This window comes from Elephantulus edwardii, unplaced genomic scaffold, assembly GCF_000299155.1.
Source record: "Elephantulus edwardii isolate Elephantulus edwardi_28Jun2011 unplaced genomic scaffold, EleEdw1.0 scaffold00096, whole genome shotgun sequence".
Lineage (NCBI taxonomy): Eukaryota > Metazoa > Chordata > Mammalia > Macroscelidea > Macroscelididae > Elephantulus > Elephantulus edwardii.
In genome coordinates, this window is record NW_006399846.1 from 11155145 (window position 1) to 11174779 (window position 19635).

Below are 19635 nucleotides of genomic sequence, written 5' to 3' on the forward strand. Positions count from 1 at the left end.
GGCGGGCGGGCAGCAGCGTGCGTTCCCCCTGCATTCCCCGGTCTGGCGGCGTCGCCCTCGCGCTGCGTCGCCCTCGCGCTCCTCTCTGGCACTTTGAAACAAGGTGGCCAGTCTCCTCCCATGTGATCTACAGCCTCAAAAAACCACCTGAAAGTTCAGCTGGAAGGTGATTCCTACTCAGTAGCAATGAGTTTGAGTGTTTATTTTTCATATTTGAGTTTTATAAACCAAACCCATTGTCACTGAGTTGATTCTGATTCATAGTCACCTTACAATTGTAAAGACTTTACAGACTCTGTGCCCCATCTTTCTCCCATAAAGTGGCTAAGAGATTTGAATCACTCTCCTTTTGGTTAGTATTTGAACACCCACCTGCTGTGCCAGTAGCATTCCTTTTAAGGTTAATAGAGGAAATTATATTCAGCAGTTTCTAGCATTGGGTTATTTCTTTGGATATTAGAATTATCATTGTGAAGTTAATTGAAAAATATCCTCGAGATCATTGACTTTTATGAAATAATTGGAAAGTTTTAAATTTCTGTGTGTGATTCAAGCTAAAGTGGCTGTCAGTATCCTTGCAGCAATTCTTGCTTTTCATATATCTTTTTCTGCTAAAGATTATTTAGTGACCTAGTGCTGCTGTAACAAAAACACTGTAAGTAGGTAGTTTTAATAAATGTATTTTCCCAAGTCTGAATTCGAGGATAATGGCTCTTACGGAAGATTTTCTTTCTCTCTTGGTTTTGGAGAAAAGTCCTTGTCTCTCGATGCTGCTTCAGTTCCTTGTTGATCTTTATGTGGTTTTTCATCTCTTTTCCTCCATCTCTGTTTACTTTCTTGTTTAATCTCTTTTATATCTCAAAAGAGATTGATTAAAAAGAAATTCTTTTACCAGTTCTACCTCATGAATAATTTAACAGTTCATTCCCAAGTAGGGTTATAACTGCAGACATAATAGTTAGAATTTGTGGCTATTTATTTTGAGGGGATATAATTCATTCTTTCACATTCCACCCTCTTTACCCAAAACTTTGTGACTATACCACACATAAAGCACAATCATTCCACTGCCTGATTGCAAAAGTCTTTTAAGTCATCTCCAACTCTAACTCTTCTGAAGCATTTAAATCAAATTGGAATGAGAATTTAGATATATTCTGTCCTGGTGCACATTTCCTCTTTATCTGTGAAATCTGTAATGCAATTTACTTGCTTCTAGAGTATGATAGTAGAACAAGCAAAAGGTAGATAGTTTGTTTCAAATGGAAAAAAGTGGTGGGAAATGAAAAAACCAGCAGAGAAAATTGCTGTAGCTCTCAAAGCTTGAAGAGAATCCTCTGTTCTCTGAGACCATCTCGGCCTTCTAAACTCTGAGTATTGGCAACGCCTTCTGGATTCTGGGTGGATTTTCTCAGCTTTGTGCTTTAGCTTTATCTTCGAACCCATTGAAATGGCAACTCTGCTTTGCTGCCTTTGGATGACCCTATTCAGGATCTAGTCCATATGAGAGGTGACCCTACACCTATAGCCCTGTCAGGCCTCCATTTTTCTGCCTCATGAGCCTGGCAGCCCCACCTTATGTTGTTTTGTGGTGTTAGGTGACATCGAGTCAGCTGCAACTCCTATCAACCCTATGCACAAATGCAGTTTGTCTTTTGATTTCCTGACTGCTGGTGCCAAGAGTGTTGATTGTGGAACCAAGCAAGCCACAGTTGTTAACAGACTCAATCTTTTCTCCATCTGTCATGGTCCTGCCAATAATTGGTAAAAATCTTTTTCTTCTTGATGTTGAGCTTCAAGTCTTTATATTGAAAAGAGCAGTGTTTGACCTTCTGAAACAGATGCATCAGGTCCTCCTCAGTTTCAGCAAGCAAGGTGTGTCATCTGCATGACTCAGGTTTTTTACTTTTCCTTTGATCCTGATGCTCCATTCCTCCTGATAAAGTCCAGCCTCTCGAATCTGTTGTGCATATAGTTTGAAAAGTTATGGAGACAGTAAGCCTTCCTGACACATTCATTTCCTGATTTTAAACCATGCAGTGTTTCCTTGCTCTGCTCTGAGGTTTCACATAAGCACAAGCAGGTGTTTTGGATTCCCGTTCTTCCCAAGGTTAGCCACAATTTCTTGTTATCCACAGTCAAATGCTTTTGCCTAGTCACTGAAACAGAGATAAGAGATTCTCTGGTACTTTCTGCTTTCAGCCACGATCTATCTGACATTGGCAATGATAGCCCTAGTACTGATCTGACATTGGCAATGATAGCCCTAATACCGTTGCCTCTTCTAAACCCAGCTTGTATTTCTGGTAGTTCTCTGTCAATGTTTTGTTCCAGTTTTTGGATAATTTTCAGCAAGATTTCGCTTGTGTGTGATATTAGTGATACTGTTTGATATTTTTCACGCTATGTTGGGTAACCTATTTTTGGAATGGGAATAAATATGGATCTTTTCCTGTCTGTTGTCTATGTGTCCTCCAGATTTCTTGGTACAGTCTGGTGAGCATGTCTAGGGCAGCATCTGTTTGCTAAAATATATCAGTTGGTATTCCATCAATTTCTGGGGCCTTGTTTCACACACCTCAATTGCTGGTGAAGCTCCTGCTCTTTGAAACCTTAGAGGCTGAGGTTCCACCCTTTGAAATTAAGAAAGCACTGCTTCTCATGATCCTTTTATCAGTTTTTGTTGTGTTCTGCTCTGGTGATGTTACTTTCTTTTCTTGGAGGACAATAAAATACTTGCTGTGACATGTTGTAGGCTAGTAGAATTTCCAAAGACAACTTTTCTCTCCTTTTGTCTTGTTTCTTTTACCTTCAGTTTAAGCTGGTGGGTTTTCTGCTCTGGTAGCTGGTTAGAGCCACAAGGCTTGTGTAACCACAAAAGATTGTGTAACCCACAGAATTGGTGAACAGTCTATGATATGTCTGTTTGTATGATAGCAGTTTCTAAATCTTAAAGTTTTGTTTTTATTTTGTATAATGTGAGTCTCTTTTCTCTTGAGTTTTACTGTAAGCACAAAGAGAAACCACGTAGCTACTTAAGATCTTGCTTCGAAATCTTCAGCAGCTTGATATCCAGGATCATCAGTTACAAATTCTGTCTTCCAACAAACATTTGAACATGATTCAGTTATTTTCTTTGTTACTTCATAAAAAACATCATCTTTCCTCTATTGCCCAGTCATATTTTTTAAAAACCTCACTAAATATGTATTTAACATCAACATTACTAGCAGCATTTATAATATTTATAAATATAACCAAGATAGCTATTCCCAAATGGTATATAACCACAGACACAGAGGTTAAAATTTACAAGGCATATTATTTGGAGGCATAATTCAGTCTGTAATTACCGATCTGCCCTAAAGACTTCATGTGCTTTTAGTTGCCTTTCTAGTTTTGGTAGTATTTGTATCTACTTATCCATATTATGTTTGCCTTGCCTGTTTACAGGATTTAAAGAATTTCATCTGTGTCCATGGAACAAAATGAAAATTAATTGTAGGTTACTGAGTTTGAAGCAATTCAGTTTTGTTAATGTCATGGCCTGCCTAGCTAAATAGTTCTTTCTTTTGCTAGGGGGGAGCCAAAGACATGGTATGGTGTACCATCTCATGCTGCCGAACAGCTGGAGGAGGTGATGAGGGAGCTGGCTCCTGAGTTATTTGAATCCCAGCCTGATCTCCTACATCAGTTGGTTACCATCATGAACCCCAATGTGCTTATGGAACATGGTGTGCCTGTGAGTCTTTTTGTGTCTCCCTTTAGGATTTTTAATTTCAGAGTTTAGTTTTTGACTAGATAGAATTGTAACATATGCTTTGTTTTGTGATGAAAGGTTAAATTAGAGCTTATACTCTGAAGGGAACCGTTTTATCTGGTTAAGAAGAGATGTTATTAAAAGTAGAAATCTTCATTTTCAAACAGTTCTTATTAATCTCCTGTTTTAAATAATGCATTACATCTTGGTTTTAACAGAAATCTCATATTCTGTTATTCATTTATGTCTAAAATGTAAATATATTAAGTGGTACTTTTTTTCTTATAGTGATCATATAAAGATTTTATAGTCTGTAATATATAAGACATTGAAGTAAAAATAACTTGAACACCTTTTTTCATTTCAGTTTAGTTTTGAAAATTATTTTCTGTGTAAACAACTAATAGCTGATTAGGAAGTGGATAGTAAATTGAGCTGCGAACCCAAAGGCACATGATTTGAATCCACTGGAAGAAAGATAGGCAGTCTCTTCCCGTGTGATTTTAGACTCTTAAAACTTCCTGGAGGGTCAGCTATGAGTATGTTCCACCTCCAGGGCAGTGAATGTGAGTAAGTGATTTAATAAGCTTGCTCCAGCCAAATGTTTATATTCACCTAATGGGGGCGGGGGGAGGCAGAGAGGGAAAAGATGGAGTAAAAGTACAAGACTTTGTCTTTAAAGAATGAATATATACAGCTTGTTGTTATGTACCATCCAGTCAGAGCCAACTCCTAGTTGGTTGTCAGGGCCAGTAAATAACATGGGAAGATACTTCCTATTCTTTTTCCTGTGGAACACTTGGTGCATTAGAACCACTTTCACTTGAGTTAATAGTACAGTTCTTTACCACTAAGCCATCAGAGCTCTCTATGTAATCTAGGACCTTTTAGGAGATACTTTTAGTTCGTTTTAGAGTTGGCTACTATGTAAGACTACTATATGTATAACAGAATAAAACATTACCCAGTTCTGTGCTAGTATATTCAGATTGCTAATATAAAAGATATTATCATAAAACAGAGTCAGAATAACACATACGCGGGAGATAACTCTATAAAAAGCTGATTATGTTAGTTTAAAAAATTATTCAAAGTTATCTAAAAGTAGAATAGTCTGTATAGCGTAGGAAGCAAAGGAAATAGCTCTTAATAGTAAACATTTTATGAAGTTACGAAACTGATAGCTTTATAACAGTAACATTCTCTTTTTGAGAATATATTTCGGCTACTAATTCTGATCATTAATTACTATAATTATTATCAATGAATTTTAAAAGGATTACGTTCTGGTTCCTTCTTAAATCCTGGTATTATTTTCTTGGTATTTATAGCTTAATGCTTTATCTTTTTAAATGTTAGGAAGTTTCTTTGAAACTAGCTGACTCATGAAGACCATCTCCCTCTTTTTGTTGTTTTTATTTTTCTTTGTTATTTTGTATCCCTGTTCCAAATTTGCATTTAGGTGTACAGGACCAATCAATGTGCTGGCGAGTTTGTTGTGACATTTCCTCGTGCCTACCACTCTGGATTTAACCAGGGCTACAACTTCGCTGAAGCTGTGAACTTCTGTACTGCTGACTGGGTCTGTTCTATTTCAAGTGGCTGTTTGTTGTATGTCCACTAACACCACTGTGTATTGGAGCTTAGTTGCCATGTTTGCTTAGTTGGGCTCAGGTTAGGATTCGTGAATATCTCGAGGGAGACAGGAATAATGTTTTTATTTTAGAAAGTTCACATAGCAATTTCATCATAGTATTTATTTGGAGGAGTTTATAGTTCCTTACTTATCACCCATAATTGTTCTTCCTGTTCTGTGTGAATGGACAGTTAATATTTTTGGTATCTTTTCTTTTTTTTAATTTTTTATTTTATTATTTTTTGTGTGTGTACCGTCACATCAGATCTGACTGGTACTGGAGGAGACTGCCCCTCCTTCCCCAGCAGAGCATCTGGTGGATTCTAACCGTGTTCCTCTGGGATTGCAGTGCACCTTCTTGCCATGGTATCTTTTCTTTTCTGAGAGAGTGAAGTGTTCATCATCTCTTAACATTTTTGGATCCTGAAAAGATAACTAGACTTAGATCATTTCAACTACTAACTTGACCACATTTTCAAATACATGTCTCTCATTTTTATTTTAAAATGACTTTTAAGTATTTTTCTATGTTTGTTCTGTCTAATAAACAATTAGATGATTTTATTCTTCCTGTGATTTTTCTCCCTCTTTCTTTTGAAACCTTTAAAGAACATAATATTGAGATCTCTGTGGTTTAAATTATACTAATGCTAGTGACTCTTGGTTTGCCTTTATTTAAGGTAGATACTAAAAAGGAAGTGGTCATACACATAAAGTTGATTGGAGAAAGAATACATGTTTATAATCCACTCTTTAGCTTTATTTTTCTTTTAGTAATACTGGTTTTTGTTACTTCTCTTAGCAGTTGGGGAGAAATCGTTTACCAATACCAAAACTTTTGTTTTCTGTGGCCTCTTTAATACATTAAATTTCATAATTAGACATCCAGAGATTATTTTGTTTCTTTGGTCAGTTAATGAAATTATACAATGAGTAGTTGTGTTACTCTAGTAATTTTAAAGTTGTCCTTGTTAGGCCTAGGAATGGTGTAACTTAGCGAGAACAAAGTGGAACTTAAGACTTTACTTTGGATTTGAGGTCTGTTTTCAAAAAATTCAACTAAAATTTATTGACTGTTTGATTTACATAGTACATGGTTTGGTTTAAAGTAGGGAATGGGAATGATTCATAAGTGAGTTAGAGATGGTTAGTGCTATTAAGGTATAACTGAACTTGCTGATTGAGCTTGGGCAGCTATTTCCGTTTTATTACGCTTTATTTTTTGCCTAATACATGAAAATACTAATAGATTTACTTTATAACCTAATATAAATGAGATGGTATATGTGAGAGCCCTTGGTACTTTTTAAAAGTATGTTGAAATATTTTAAATGAAAAAGTTATAGCACCTTTCTCTTTGAATAAAGTCATGGGACTATTCTTTTGTAAGACACAGTGAATGAGTTCCATTTCAAATCCTGCAGTTGGCATTTTTCTTATGATCGCTACTGTATTGAGGCTTTGTGACACTTATTTTAAAGGTAAATATTTATGAATTAGGGATTGGAAGCATTTTATCTCTTGTTAATGTCAAGATGATCATTAGTGATGCATTTTATAGATATATCTCTATATATCTATATCTATCTATCTATCTATCTATCTATCCACCCATCTCCCCTTGTAAAAAGTTTCCTACTGTAATTCAGAAGTAGTTTTATACCCTAAAACTGATCCCACTGGATGCACTTAGTCTTTCTTAAAATAGTGGTGAATTCTAAAAGGACTTATAACTTACAAATTCAAATGAAACTCTTTTTAAGTTTTCCCCCATTTAACAGTTAAGAGAGTGCATTTGTATGTGTATGTTTGTGTAAGTATTTATGTGGATTATAGTATAACTAGTATAATTTAGCTTAAAACTTAATAGTTGTAGAAAGTATTGATAGACTTTACCTTAAAGAATATAGGTATTCATTTTGTCATTTTTTAAATGTGAAACTAATGTGGATTGCTTATTAAGTAGTGCTTTTCACCCATTAATAACATTTTCTTTTTGTTCTGTGTAAATGTGAATTCTGAAAAATTCTTCTTAACCTTTTATGATATGAGGGAATTTTTGTTTGTTTCTTCATTTCTCCATTTTCCTGAAGGGTCATCCTCATACTGTTGTTTGTTGTTGTTTGATGCCGTCGAGTTGTAGACAACTCATAGCGACCCTATGAACGAACGGCCTGAGCACTGTTCGTACATAGACATCCTCATATTAGTCTAATATAAAACAGTTTGCTTCATCACTTTTGTACCAAAGAGCTTCTGTTTCTTGATGTACATAGTGAATAGAAAATCAACAGCTCAACAATTCAGATAATGGTGGTTTTTTTGTGGGAAGACCATTGCAGTTTTTGATAGGCCATAAAGAGCTGTTTACAATTGTCTCTAATATTCAAATGGGATTTGATACTCTACTTCTGTATAATAAAAGGGAAAATACTGAGGATAAATACCATTTCTGTTTTAGAATATCTCATAAGCAGGTAACTTAATTTGGAAATCCTCTTGTTTTCAGTTGCCCCTTGGACGTCAGTGTGTAAATCATTATCGTAGGCTTAGACGCCATTGTGTCTTTTCACATGAGGAACTAATTTTCAAGATGGCAGCAGATCCGGAGTGTTTAGATGTGGGACTGGCTGCCATGGTCTGCAAAGAATTGATTGTCATGACTGAAGAAGAGACAAGATTAAGAGAGGCTGTTGTACAAATGGTGAGTTTTTTTTTTAGCACATTTCATATATTGGAGGTTGCTTATGAACTGTGTTAACATTCTTACTATTGCTATAACAAATATCACAATGGGTAGTTTTAACAAACAAATTTTCTCACGTTTTAGAACATTAGGAGTCTGAATTCAGGGCATTGGCTTTAGAGGAATGTGCTCTTTGCCACTCTTACAGGGATACCCTTTCTCTTTCAGCTTTTCTTTTTCAGTTCCTTGAAGATTACACAAAACCAGTTTGTGTTTGCTTGCTTTTGTGTCTACCTGTAATCAATGCTCTTTTTGTGTAACAGAAGTTATTGGCTCTCAGTGGGCGAATGGGAAAAGAAACTATGGAACATTCATATAGTAGAGTACTGTGCAGCACTACAGTAAAGAATTCATGAAAATGTTGCATAATATGGATGTATTTGCAGGAAATTATAAGTGAAATAAGTCTGTCACAAAAGGACAGTTATAAGGCTGGTGGTGTTGATGTGTACAGTTGAGTTGGAACTGATCTATAGCTGACCCTCCAGCAGGTTTTCAGAAACAGTAAATCACACAGGAGGAGATTGTCCATCATTCTCCCATGGAGCAGCTGTGGATTCAAACTGCGTGCCTTTGGGAATGCAGCTCAGCTCCTTACGAGGAGGCCGCCAGACCTCGCTGTTTACCTATATGTAAATACATATATAATTTCATATGTATTGTTGTTATGTGCTGTTGAGTCACTTGAGACCTGACCCTGTGTACGACATCTCTGAAGCCTTCCCTGTCTTGAGCCAGCCTCATTGACTCTGACTCACCCACTGCCATTGCCCTAGTTACTGTATCAATCCATCTTATCCAGGGTCTTCCTCTCCTGTGCTGCCCCTCAATCTTTCCGAGCATGATGTCTTTCTCCAGGGATCAGTCCCTCCTGGCCACATGCCCAAAGTATGTGAAACAGAGCTTCAAAACCCTAGCCTCTGAAGAGAAACTTGGTTTCACCCTTTCCCAAGACAGACCTATTTTCTTGGTAGTCTGTGGTATATTCAAGTCTCTTCTCCCTCACCACAACTCAAAGGCATTAATTCTTCTTCTGTCATCCTTAGTCATTGTCTAGCTCTCTGATGCATAGCAAGTAATTGTGAATATCATATATGCATCTCATATATGACTACTTTTATAAAAAGCTAAGTTCACACACAGATGGAATCATTATTGAATGGCTACCATGGATAAAATGGAAGGGGGAGAGGAGTAAAACGAAATAGATAAGTTAGGTGAAGAGAAAGGTATTATAAGGCATAGATAAGTGATTGCTCAGATAGTGCAGTTCAGTAGTTACATTAATAACCTGTAACTAATGTTATAACAAAATATATATGAATGATTGAATGAAAAAACAATCACTTTTAATATTACTCAAATTAAAAAAACTGTACATTGATAGAGCTTTTTTAACAGAAGAAAGAGAAGATCTCTGTTTTCAGATAGGACTATATCTACGTATGTAGGAGTTAGGATTAATAGTACATATTTTCGGGGAAATATAATTCAATCCATAATATAGAGTACATTGAAAAATTGAACCCACAGGTTTTTATCTTTGCTTCTTTTAGGAGTAAAACACAAAAACCATTCATTTAGAGAAGGTTTCATATTACTATGATTACCATTTTGATTTCTTTAGATTAAAAACTTTTAGTAATTTTTATGTCATTGATGCCAGGTTTGTTGTGTATGGGGGTTTTTGTGGTTTTTTTAAATACTGGCTTATTTACAAAGTTCATATACTTTCTTTTTCATGCTGGATCATTCCCATTTTGAAGCCAGATTTTAAAAAATGGAATCATTCTTAAGACACAGGTAGACAGTCTCCTTCTGTTAGAGTTTACAACCTCAGAACCTCAATAGTTACCACAAGTCAGAACCAACATCGTGACAGCATTGAGTTTGAGTGTTTTGAGGAATAATGATAATTCAAATAATGCTATAGTAAACATGAATGTGCATATATCAGTTTTGTCTTAGCTCCTCTTTTCTTAGGATATTGTTAGTGGTATTGTTGCATCAGATAGTATGTCCAGCACTAGTTCTGTGGCACTTGCATCATTTTACCTTCCCACCAGCATTGTAAGAGAGTTCCAATATCTGTATACCCTTCTGTGTTTGTTACTGTCCTATTACATGTTGCCCATGTTGCTGGGGTGAGATGGTACCTCACTGTTGTTTTGATTTGTATCTCTCTAATAGCTAATGATTTTGAGCATTTCTTCATTCATTTATTGGTAAACTGGATGTTGTCTTTTGTGAACTGTTTATGCCCTCTACCTATTCTGTTGCTGGGTTTTTTGTCTTTTACCTTGTTGAAGTGTTGGTGTTTTCTATACATTTTAGACATGTATTATTTTTCATCTCTGTCATTGCTGAATGTTTTTTTCCCTAGTCTTGAGATTACCTTTTTTACTATTTTGGAGTTTTTCTGAGGTCTCAGTTAGCTGATGTATGCTCTGTTGATTGTCTTTTTTTCAGTTGTAGTTTATAGTCTGTTTATGCCATAGATGAGGGCTCTTGCATTTGACTGTGTGAATGACAACAAACTGTGGCTGAGTCTGAGAAGAATGGAATCCCAGAAGACTTGATTGTGCTTGTGCAAAGCTTATACTTGGACCAGGAGGCAATTGTCAGAATAGAGCAAGGAAACACTGCACTGTTCAGAATTGGGAAGGGTGTATGCCCAGGATGTGTCCAGTCTCCATACCTTTTCAATCTATATGCAGAATAGATTATCTGGGAGGCTGGGCTCTATTGACGAGATAGATTGTTTCAGTGACTGGGATAATGGAGTAGGTCTGTCAGAGACCGTGAGATTGGCACAGGATAGAGCAGGGTTTAGGGATGTTACATGTAGGGTTGCTATGAATTGCAAGAGACTCAAAGGCACATAGCAAAAACAAGGTCTCTTGAGTTTGTCCCCTTTTCCCCCCCAAAAACAAAAAACAAAACCAAGATTGGACAGTGGAAGAAAAAGAAAGAGATGCAAAGGGTAGGAGAATCAGAATAAAAAGACAAAGAAGGAAAATAAGATAAACCAAAGAAAATGGGGGACAACTAAAGAGCGGAAGGGAGAAGAATTGAAATAAAAACCAGATAGAATACTGAAAAGTGATGAGACTAAAAAGGAGAGACTTCGAGTACTATGGACAATGTGTCTTGTCAGTCCAGCAGAAGATTAAGGTTGGGCGTCTGCTTTTTAAAACCCAAGGTGTGAGCTGGGCGGTGGACAACACCTCTTATGCTCTAGGGGTGTTAGGCGTCAATGCACTCAACCTGAATAGAGTTACTGTTGGCCTCTGATATGTCTAGGATATCATGCCTAGTCAAGGATGATGTCTTTGTTAGTCTCTAGGGGTGCAGATAGACACCCAGTGAGAGGTGGTGTACTACTCTGCTGATATAAAGAGAGTATTACTCCCAAACCAGATATGACCAAAGAATGGTGTATTCCATGGAGGGTGCACCCCTCCAGATACGGATGTTGTATATACAAAATCTGTGAGGATGTCCAGTACGAAGACAAGGATCCCAATCGGAGGTAGTATCCCCACTAATCCAGTGGCTGGCAGCACAACTCATTCCACAGGCACTGGGAGATACTCAGTCCCTAAATATGGCTCCCATTGCCAGTTACAAAATAGCACAGATCCGGTTTTAGATGCAACGGAGATGGCTTATGAAGATCATAGGGATAGTACAGGTTAGGTTATGGTTCTAAAATGTTCCTAGTTCTCTGTGAGTTGTTTTGGACTTGATGGGACCTGACAGTAACAACATTCTTTTGTATGGATATGTCACAGTTTATTTTTCTGTTTATTTGTTGTGGACATTTGTATTTTTTCTAGTTCTTTTACTATTAAGGATTAAGCTCTTCTAAGTATTTGTGTGTAAATTTTTTTATGGCCATATCCTTGCATTCAAGAGAGGAATTGCTGTTTCATATGGAATATATATGTTTAATTTAAAAATGAAAAGGTAAACTATATTTTAGATTGGTTCCATCAACCCTGTATAAAGATTTCGGATTGCTTTGCATCTTCATAAACACTAAGTATGGTTAGTTTCTTGAGTTTATTTTAACATTAGATATTCTAATAGGTTTATAGTGGTATAATTTACATACCTAAGAAATCTTTACCTAATCTAAGGTCATACAGATCTTCTGCTTTGTTTTTCCAAAGTTTTTTCATTTGAGCACTCATGTTTTGATATGTGGCCTATTCTGAGGTAATATTTGTGTATAGTGTGATTGAGTTAATTTTCTTGCATATATTATTTACGTTTTCAAGACCAAGTGGGAGAATGCTAGTTTGGAGACCTCCAACTTAAAGATAATATGCTCTAGTAACTAGGAAATAAGAACAATTGTAGGTTGGAAAGAGAATTTAATTTTCATGTGCTCTATTTTCCTCGGATTAAAGTTACAGTTTTCTTGTAAATAAAATTTTCATACCAGAAAGTTTATATAATCACAGAACTAATGAGCTTGTCTTATTGTATGAATATTTCAGATTTACTGATCTCTTTATGTTAAGTTGGAAACCCCGAGTGGTGTAGTTAATGTGCTTGGCTGTTACTGAAAGGTTAGAGGTTCAAGTCTACTCAGACATGCCTTGGAACAAAGTCCTCTCAGTCTACATCTGAAAAAGCAACCATTGAAAGTCCTTTGGAGTGTGGTTTTGCTTTGTAGTGTGTCACATGTGGGACCCACGTGAGTGGGAGCTGACTGTGGGAGCTCATTTGATTTGAGTTTTGCTGTTGTTAGGTGCTGTTGAGTTTTGGGCTCTGCCTGTGTCCATCACAACAAAAAACTGCTTGGATTCATGCCAGCCTTAAAACTTTTTCTCTGAGTCCATTTTACAACCACTGTGCTGTTTTATTGTTTGATGTTAGAATGTGTTAAGTTAGATTTTTAAGGGTCTAAGGGAACTAGAGGTAGCTGTGGTGGCCTAGTGGATAAATTTGTGATGCCAGCTAAAGGTTTGAGTCTGTCAGTTGCTCTACAGGAGAAAGATGGGCACTCATAAATGTATAGCCTCTGAAACTGTGCTGGCTATGAGAGTTCATTCCATGAGAGTTCAGCTCAGTGGCACTGAATTTGAGTTTCAGAACCAATGAAGAGCTCTGGTGATTTAGTCAGTGGTGTGCTGCACTGCTAACCAAAACACTGTACATCTATGTCGATTTGAATCCATCATGTGCTGTGCAGGAGAAAGGTAGTCTCCACCAAGGAAGATTTACAGCCTCGAATTACAGTGGAGGCTTACTGTGAGTTGGAAACAACTCAGTAGCTCTCACTGTCGCCAACACAGCCACCCCAATTACCCCAGTCACTGAATTAATCCACCTTATAGAGGGTCTTCCCCTCCTGTACTGTCCCTCCACACTCCCAAGCACGCTGTCCCTCTGCAAGGACTGGTCCCTCCTTGCAACATGTCCAGATTATGTCAGACGAAGCCTCAGAATCCTTGTCTCAAAGGAGCCCAGTTTAACCCTCTCTAGGATGAACCTGTTTGTTTTTTTAGCAGTCCATGGTACATTAAGTACTCTTCTCCAGCACCACAGCTCAAAGGCATCAATTCTCCTTCTATCCTCCCTGGTCATTGTCCAACTCTCTGATGCATAACAAATGTTTGCAAAGACCATAGTCTGTATCAGGCACACTGTAGTCTCCAGAGTGACACCATTGCTCTCCAGTCATTTGGAGAGGTCCTTAACAGCAGACTTTCCCATCACAATCCGTCTTTTTAATTTCCTGGCTGCTGATGCCAAGAGTGTTGACTGTGGAGCCAAGCAAACCAAAGCTGAACAATCTCAATCTCTTCACCATCCATCCTCATGTTGCCAGTTGGTCCAGTGGTAAGAATCTTTGTCTTCTTGATATTGAGCCTCAATCCGTATTGAAGGCTGTAGTCCTTGACGCTCTGCAGCAAGCCCTTCAGGTCCTCCTCCGTTTCAGCAAGCAAGGTAGTGTCATCTGCATAACGCAGATTGTTGATGGATCTTCCACCAATCCTGATGCCACACTTCTCATAGAGCCCAGCATTCTGTTCTGCATATAGGTTGAAAAGGTATGGAGACAGGGCTCATCCCTGGAATACACCCTTCCCAATTTTGAGCCATGCAGTGCTTCCTTGCTGTGTTCTGACAACTGCCTCCTGGTCCAAGTATAGGTTTCACATTAGCATGGTCAAATGTTCTGGGATTCCCATTCTTCTCAGAGTCAGCCACAGTTTGTTATGATCCATACAGTCAAAGACCTTTGCATAATCAGTGAAACACAGATAGACATTCCTCTGGTATTAGCTACAATATCCCTAGTACCACAACCCCTTCTAAACCCAGCCTGGTCTTCTGGCAGTTCTCTGCTGATGTATTGTTCCAGTCGTTTTTGGATAATCTTCAGCAGAATCTTGCTTGCATGTGAAATCAATGATATTGTTCTATAATTTCCACACTCAGTTGGGTCACCCTTCTTTGAAATGGTAACAAATATAGATCTCTTCCAGTCAGTTGGCTAAGTGGTTGATCTCCAGATTTCTTGGCCAATTTGGTGAGCATCTCAAGGGCAGCATCTTTTTGCTAAAATACGTCAGTTGGTATACCATCTATTCCTGGGGCCTTATTTTTTGCTGTTTCCTTCCAAACAGCCTGAACTTCTTCCTTCAGCACCATAGGCTCTTGTTGATATGTTTCACGAAATTCTTCAGTGTTTGCTAATTCCTTTCGATACAGTGTTTCAGTATGTTCTTTCCATCTTCTTTTAGTACTTCCTGGATCATTTAATATTCTGCCTAAAGCATCCTAGATTATAGCAACTCGAGTTTTGAATTTGTTCTTCAATTCCTTGAGCTTAAGAAATGCTGAACAAGTTTGGCCCTTTTGACTTTCTGACTCCAGCTCCTTGTACATTTCATTGTAATATTTTACTTTGTCTTCCTGGCTGTCTTTTGAAATCTTCTGTTCAGCTCTTTAGTATCTTAAATTCTTCCTTGTGCTTTGGTGTCTCTGTGCTCCAGTGCAATAGACATAAAAAAGGTATTAAAATGTGAAAATATCCATATTTACGTTAGAAGTGGTATAAGTATTGTTATTACAAAATACTTGAAACTTTATGTATACATTGAAAGAATTTTTTACTTTTCAAAGAGAAGAGTGTACTGAGGGGGAGGGCTGGGCAGGGAGAAAAGTTCAACAGTGAATGAATGGAAATTCAAAGTCTAAATTTTCATTAAAATTAATTTTTAAAATGGTAAAGAAATAAATTAAAAAAATAAAAGCCGTACTCTGTATTAGAAATATTATGTACAAATGTTAAGAAGAAATTTCAAAATTGTTCATTTTCTAGGTAACTGTTGAGTCAGGTTGATTTGTTCTTTCGGCATGACCTTGAAATTGAACAAAACCTCTGTCAGCTTTCCTAATGTCTAGTTTTGGGTTTTTTTAAATTTTTATTTAATTTTATTAGTTTTAATGAGCATTTACAGAGATTTTGGGTTCTCCAATGTCTAGTTTTGAGATATGATACTACTTATATTTCTCTATCAACCTTGTAATTGCAGGAAGTTAAGGTGATGACATAAATTTCAAAATAAGAGTGTATTTTGAAAAGCAAAAAAAAAAATTGAAACTTAAAGAAGTAGGATAGCAATAAAAATTTTGGTGGCATAGTTAAATTTATTTTTCTAGTCTTAGTTACCTATGAATTAACAATAGTGGAATCTTATTTTTAAAAATTCTACTTAGTGGGACAATGTGATTTATGATATACTTACTGTTTTCACTTTATGCTTATATTCTTAATAATCTTTTTAAGATATGTTTATTAAAAATAAGATTCCTTTCCCAGTGGTATATAGATGAAGTCTTTTTTCCCCTTATTTGTGTTTTAAATTTTAGTATAATTTATTTAACCAATCATAAAATATTATCAGAAAGCTGAGATAGTTTGCATTTTTTTGTGTTGAATTCTATATACTAGCTGTGTATTTTATATGTACTTATTTGGACTGCCACACTTCATGTGCTCAGTGTTTGTGGCCAGTGGCTTCTTTATGGGACAGTCCCCTTTACAAGAAAAGTTCATGTGGAAAAAGTTCCTATACAGAGTAGTGAAAGTCAGAAGTAGGTATCTAATTAGGAGTCTGAGTAACAGACTAAACAAAGTAGAAACCTGTGAAGGATTTTGAAGTGATAAGGCAATTTGGGGAATGTTAATCTATTGATTCTCATTTCCAAGAAAGGTGAAGCACCAGAATGTGGAAACTATCAAACAGTGTCATTACGATCACATGCAACCAAAATATTACTGAAGATTACGTGCTATGCATCGGAGAGTTGGACAGTGAATAGGGGTGATAGAAAGAGAATTGATGCCTTTGAGTTGTGGTGCTGGAGAAGAATGTTGAATATATTATGGACTGCTAGGAGAACAAACAGGTTTGTCCTGGAGAGGGTGAAGCCAGAATGTTCCCTGGAATCAAGGATTCTGAAGCTTTGTCTGACATACTTTGGGCATGTTGCAAGGAGGGACTGGTCCTTGGAGAGGGACATCATGTTTGGGAGAGTGGAGGGATGGTGCAGGAGACTAGGACCCTCGATGAGATGGATCGATTCTGTGAGTGGAGTGGTGGGAATGAATGTGTTTGAGACAGCGAGGTTGGCACAGGATAGTACGGCGTTTAGGGCTCTTGTATAGGGTCGCTATGAGTCGCAAGCAACTCGATGGCACATAACAACAACAAACAACTATATCTATCTATCTATCTATCTATCTATCTATCTATCTATCTATCTATCTATCTATCTCAGAAGTTCAGGCTGGATTTTGAAGAGGCCATGGCATCAGGGATATATATCATTGCTGATGCCAAATGGATTCTAGCTGAAAGCAAGGAATACCAGAAGACTTTCTATTTGTGCTTTATTGTCTATGCAAAGACATTTGATTGTGTGGATCATAACAAACATTGAGAAGAATGGAATCACAGAACACTTAATTGTATTTTTGTGGTGCCAAAGCATGAATTGACCCCCGCAAAAAAAAGTTAACTTTTGACAGTTCATTAAAGTGAGAGTCAGCCAGAAGATTACTCACTCCAGGACTCAGAGAACAAATTAATTAGGTCCATTAGTAATAACCTAGGAACCTTTAAATGTTTTATTGACTATGCAAAGGCATTTGTGTGGCTCACCATAAATTGTGGCTAACCTTGAGGAAAATGGGTCTCTCAGAACACTTGATCATGCTTGTATGAAACATATACTTGAACCAGGCTGCTCCTTGGGGGCAAGGATTCTGAGGCTTCATCTGACATACTTTGGACATGTTGCAAGGAGGGACCAGTCCTTGGAGAGGGATATCATGCTTGGGAGGGTGGAGGGACAGCTCAGGAGAGGAAGACCCTCAATGAGATGGATTAATTTAGTGACTTGGGTAATTGGGGTAGGTGTGTTGGAGACAGATTGGCACAGGATAGAGCAGGGTTTAGGACTGTTGTATATAGGGTCACTATGAGTCACAGGCAACTTGATGGCACATAACAACAATAACTACTTGGACCAAGAAGCAGGCCTTAGAACAGTGCAAGGAAACACTGCCTGGTTCAAAATCAGGAAAGGAGTGTGTCAGTCATGCATCCTGTCCCCATACCTTTTCAATCTGTATGCAGAACAGATCATTTAGGAAGCAAGGCTTTATAAGGAGGAGTATGGCATCAAGATTGGAGGAACACTCATTAGAAGCTACGATACGCAGATGATACAACCTTGTTTGCTGAAACTGAAGAAGACCTGAAACACTTGTTGCAAAAGGTCAAGGACTGTAATCTTCAGTATGGATTGAAGCTCAACATCAAGAAGACAAAGATTCTTACCACTGGGCCAGTTCGCAGCACCATATTAGGTGGAGAAGAGATTGAGGTTCTTGGTAATTACAGCTTACATGGATCCACAATCAACACTGTTAATTAACCCCACCAGTCAGGAAATGAAAAGACAAGTTGCATTGGGAAAATATGTTGTCATGGACCTCTCCAGAGTGCTGAAGATCAACAGTGTCAGTCTAGATACAAAGGTGTGCCTAATCCAGGCCATGATCTTCTCAGTTACTTGTTATGCTTCAGAGAGTTGGACAGTGACTAAGGATGACAAGAAGAAGAATAGATTCCTTTGAGTTGTGGTGCTGGAGAAGAGTCTTGAACATTCCATGGACTGCCAGAGAAAACAAATCCATCTCTCTTGGAGAGGGTCAACCAACTCACTCCTTGGAGGCTAGGATTTTTAAAGCTCTGCCTCACTTACTTTTGGGCATGTGGCCAGGAGAGATTGGTCCTTGGAGAAGGACATCGTGCTCAGAAGGGTGAACAGAAAGCCTGGGAGAGGAAGACCCCAGATGAGATGGATTGATACAGTAACTGGGCTGGCTCAGGATAGGGAAGGGTTCAGAGCTTCTGTACATAGTGTCACAATACAACACAGGCAGTTCAGTGGCACCTAACAACAATAACATACTATGACAGGTTTGGAAGCAGGATTGTTATCCATTTCCTAAATAATATGCCTCCGGAAACTCTATGAACTTTGATAAACGTCAATGATTGTAGAGAGGCTTCAGGCCTTTTGTTCATAGGGTCACTATGAGTCATATTCGACTTGAAGGCAGTCAGAAACAACAAGAAGGGAGCTCTGGTGAGAGGAGAAAGATGAGCAGTCTCCTCCCAGATGATTGATTTATAGCCTTTGAAGGATCATCTTTCAGCTATGAGTCAGAAGGGAAGACAATGAGAAAGAGCAATAATATATGAAATTCTAGTATTGTAGGTGGTAGGGAGTTGTCCTGCAACTCAAAGGTCATCGTGGTTCAAATTCATCAGAAGGAGAAAGATGGACAGTTACTTCTTGTAGCCTCAGAAATCCAGTGGAGGGGCAGATAGGGGTCTGTTTGGACTCCAGGTTAGTGAGAAAAGAATAGTATATCTATTCAACCTAGATCCCTGTAGTCGTCTTTCTCAGTATCTAAAGTGAAGTCACTGCCCCTTTAAATTAATTTATCTTACAATTTCTCTCTCATTTCCCTTCCTTTAACTCCCTGCTGCTTCCTTAAGTATTCACAAACGAGTGAGAGACTGCTTTACTTTCTTCTCTACCCTTTCCTTATAAGGCATTAATTCTGGACAGAGACAGTTTACAGAATGCACCCAAACTGGTCTTGGCTGAATGGAAAATGGAGTTATCTGAAGTTTCCTGGGCCTAGCATCTTCCGAACTTCTGAGAACTTTTTAATCAGAGAAAAAAAAAATATAAACTCAACTACTGTTGAGTCGGTTTGTGACTTGTAACATCCTATAGGATACAATAGTACTGCCTTGTAAGGTTTTGAAGACTATTCATCTGAAGTCTTCAGAAATTTTAAAGTACATTGAGAGAGAATTAGGAAATTAAGTTGCGCCAAGAAATCTGGAGAACAACCACTTGGCCAACTGACTGGAAGAGATCTAT

The 19635-nt window shown here is 37.7% G+C and overlaps 1 protein-coding gene across 1 annotated transcript in view; it reads left to right on the plus strand.

The window, feature by feature from the left end:
• Positions 1–19635, plus strand: part of KDM5A (lysine (K)-specific demethylase 5A) — a 138588-nt gene that overhangs the window by 61481 nt on the left and 57472 nt on the right. The window contains exons 12-14 of the mRNA XM_006891328.1: positions 3580–3742; positions 5223–5342; positions 7906–8100. Of these exons, the coding sequence (XP_006891390.1) occupies positions 3580–3742; positions 5223–5342; positions 7906–8100 (478 nt within the window). The remainder of the gene's footprint in view (positions 1–3579; positions 3743–5222; positions 5343–7905; positions 8101–19635) is intronic.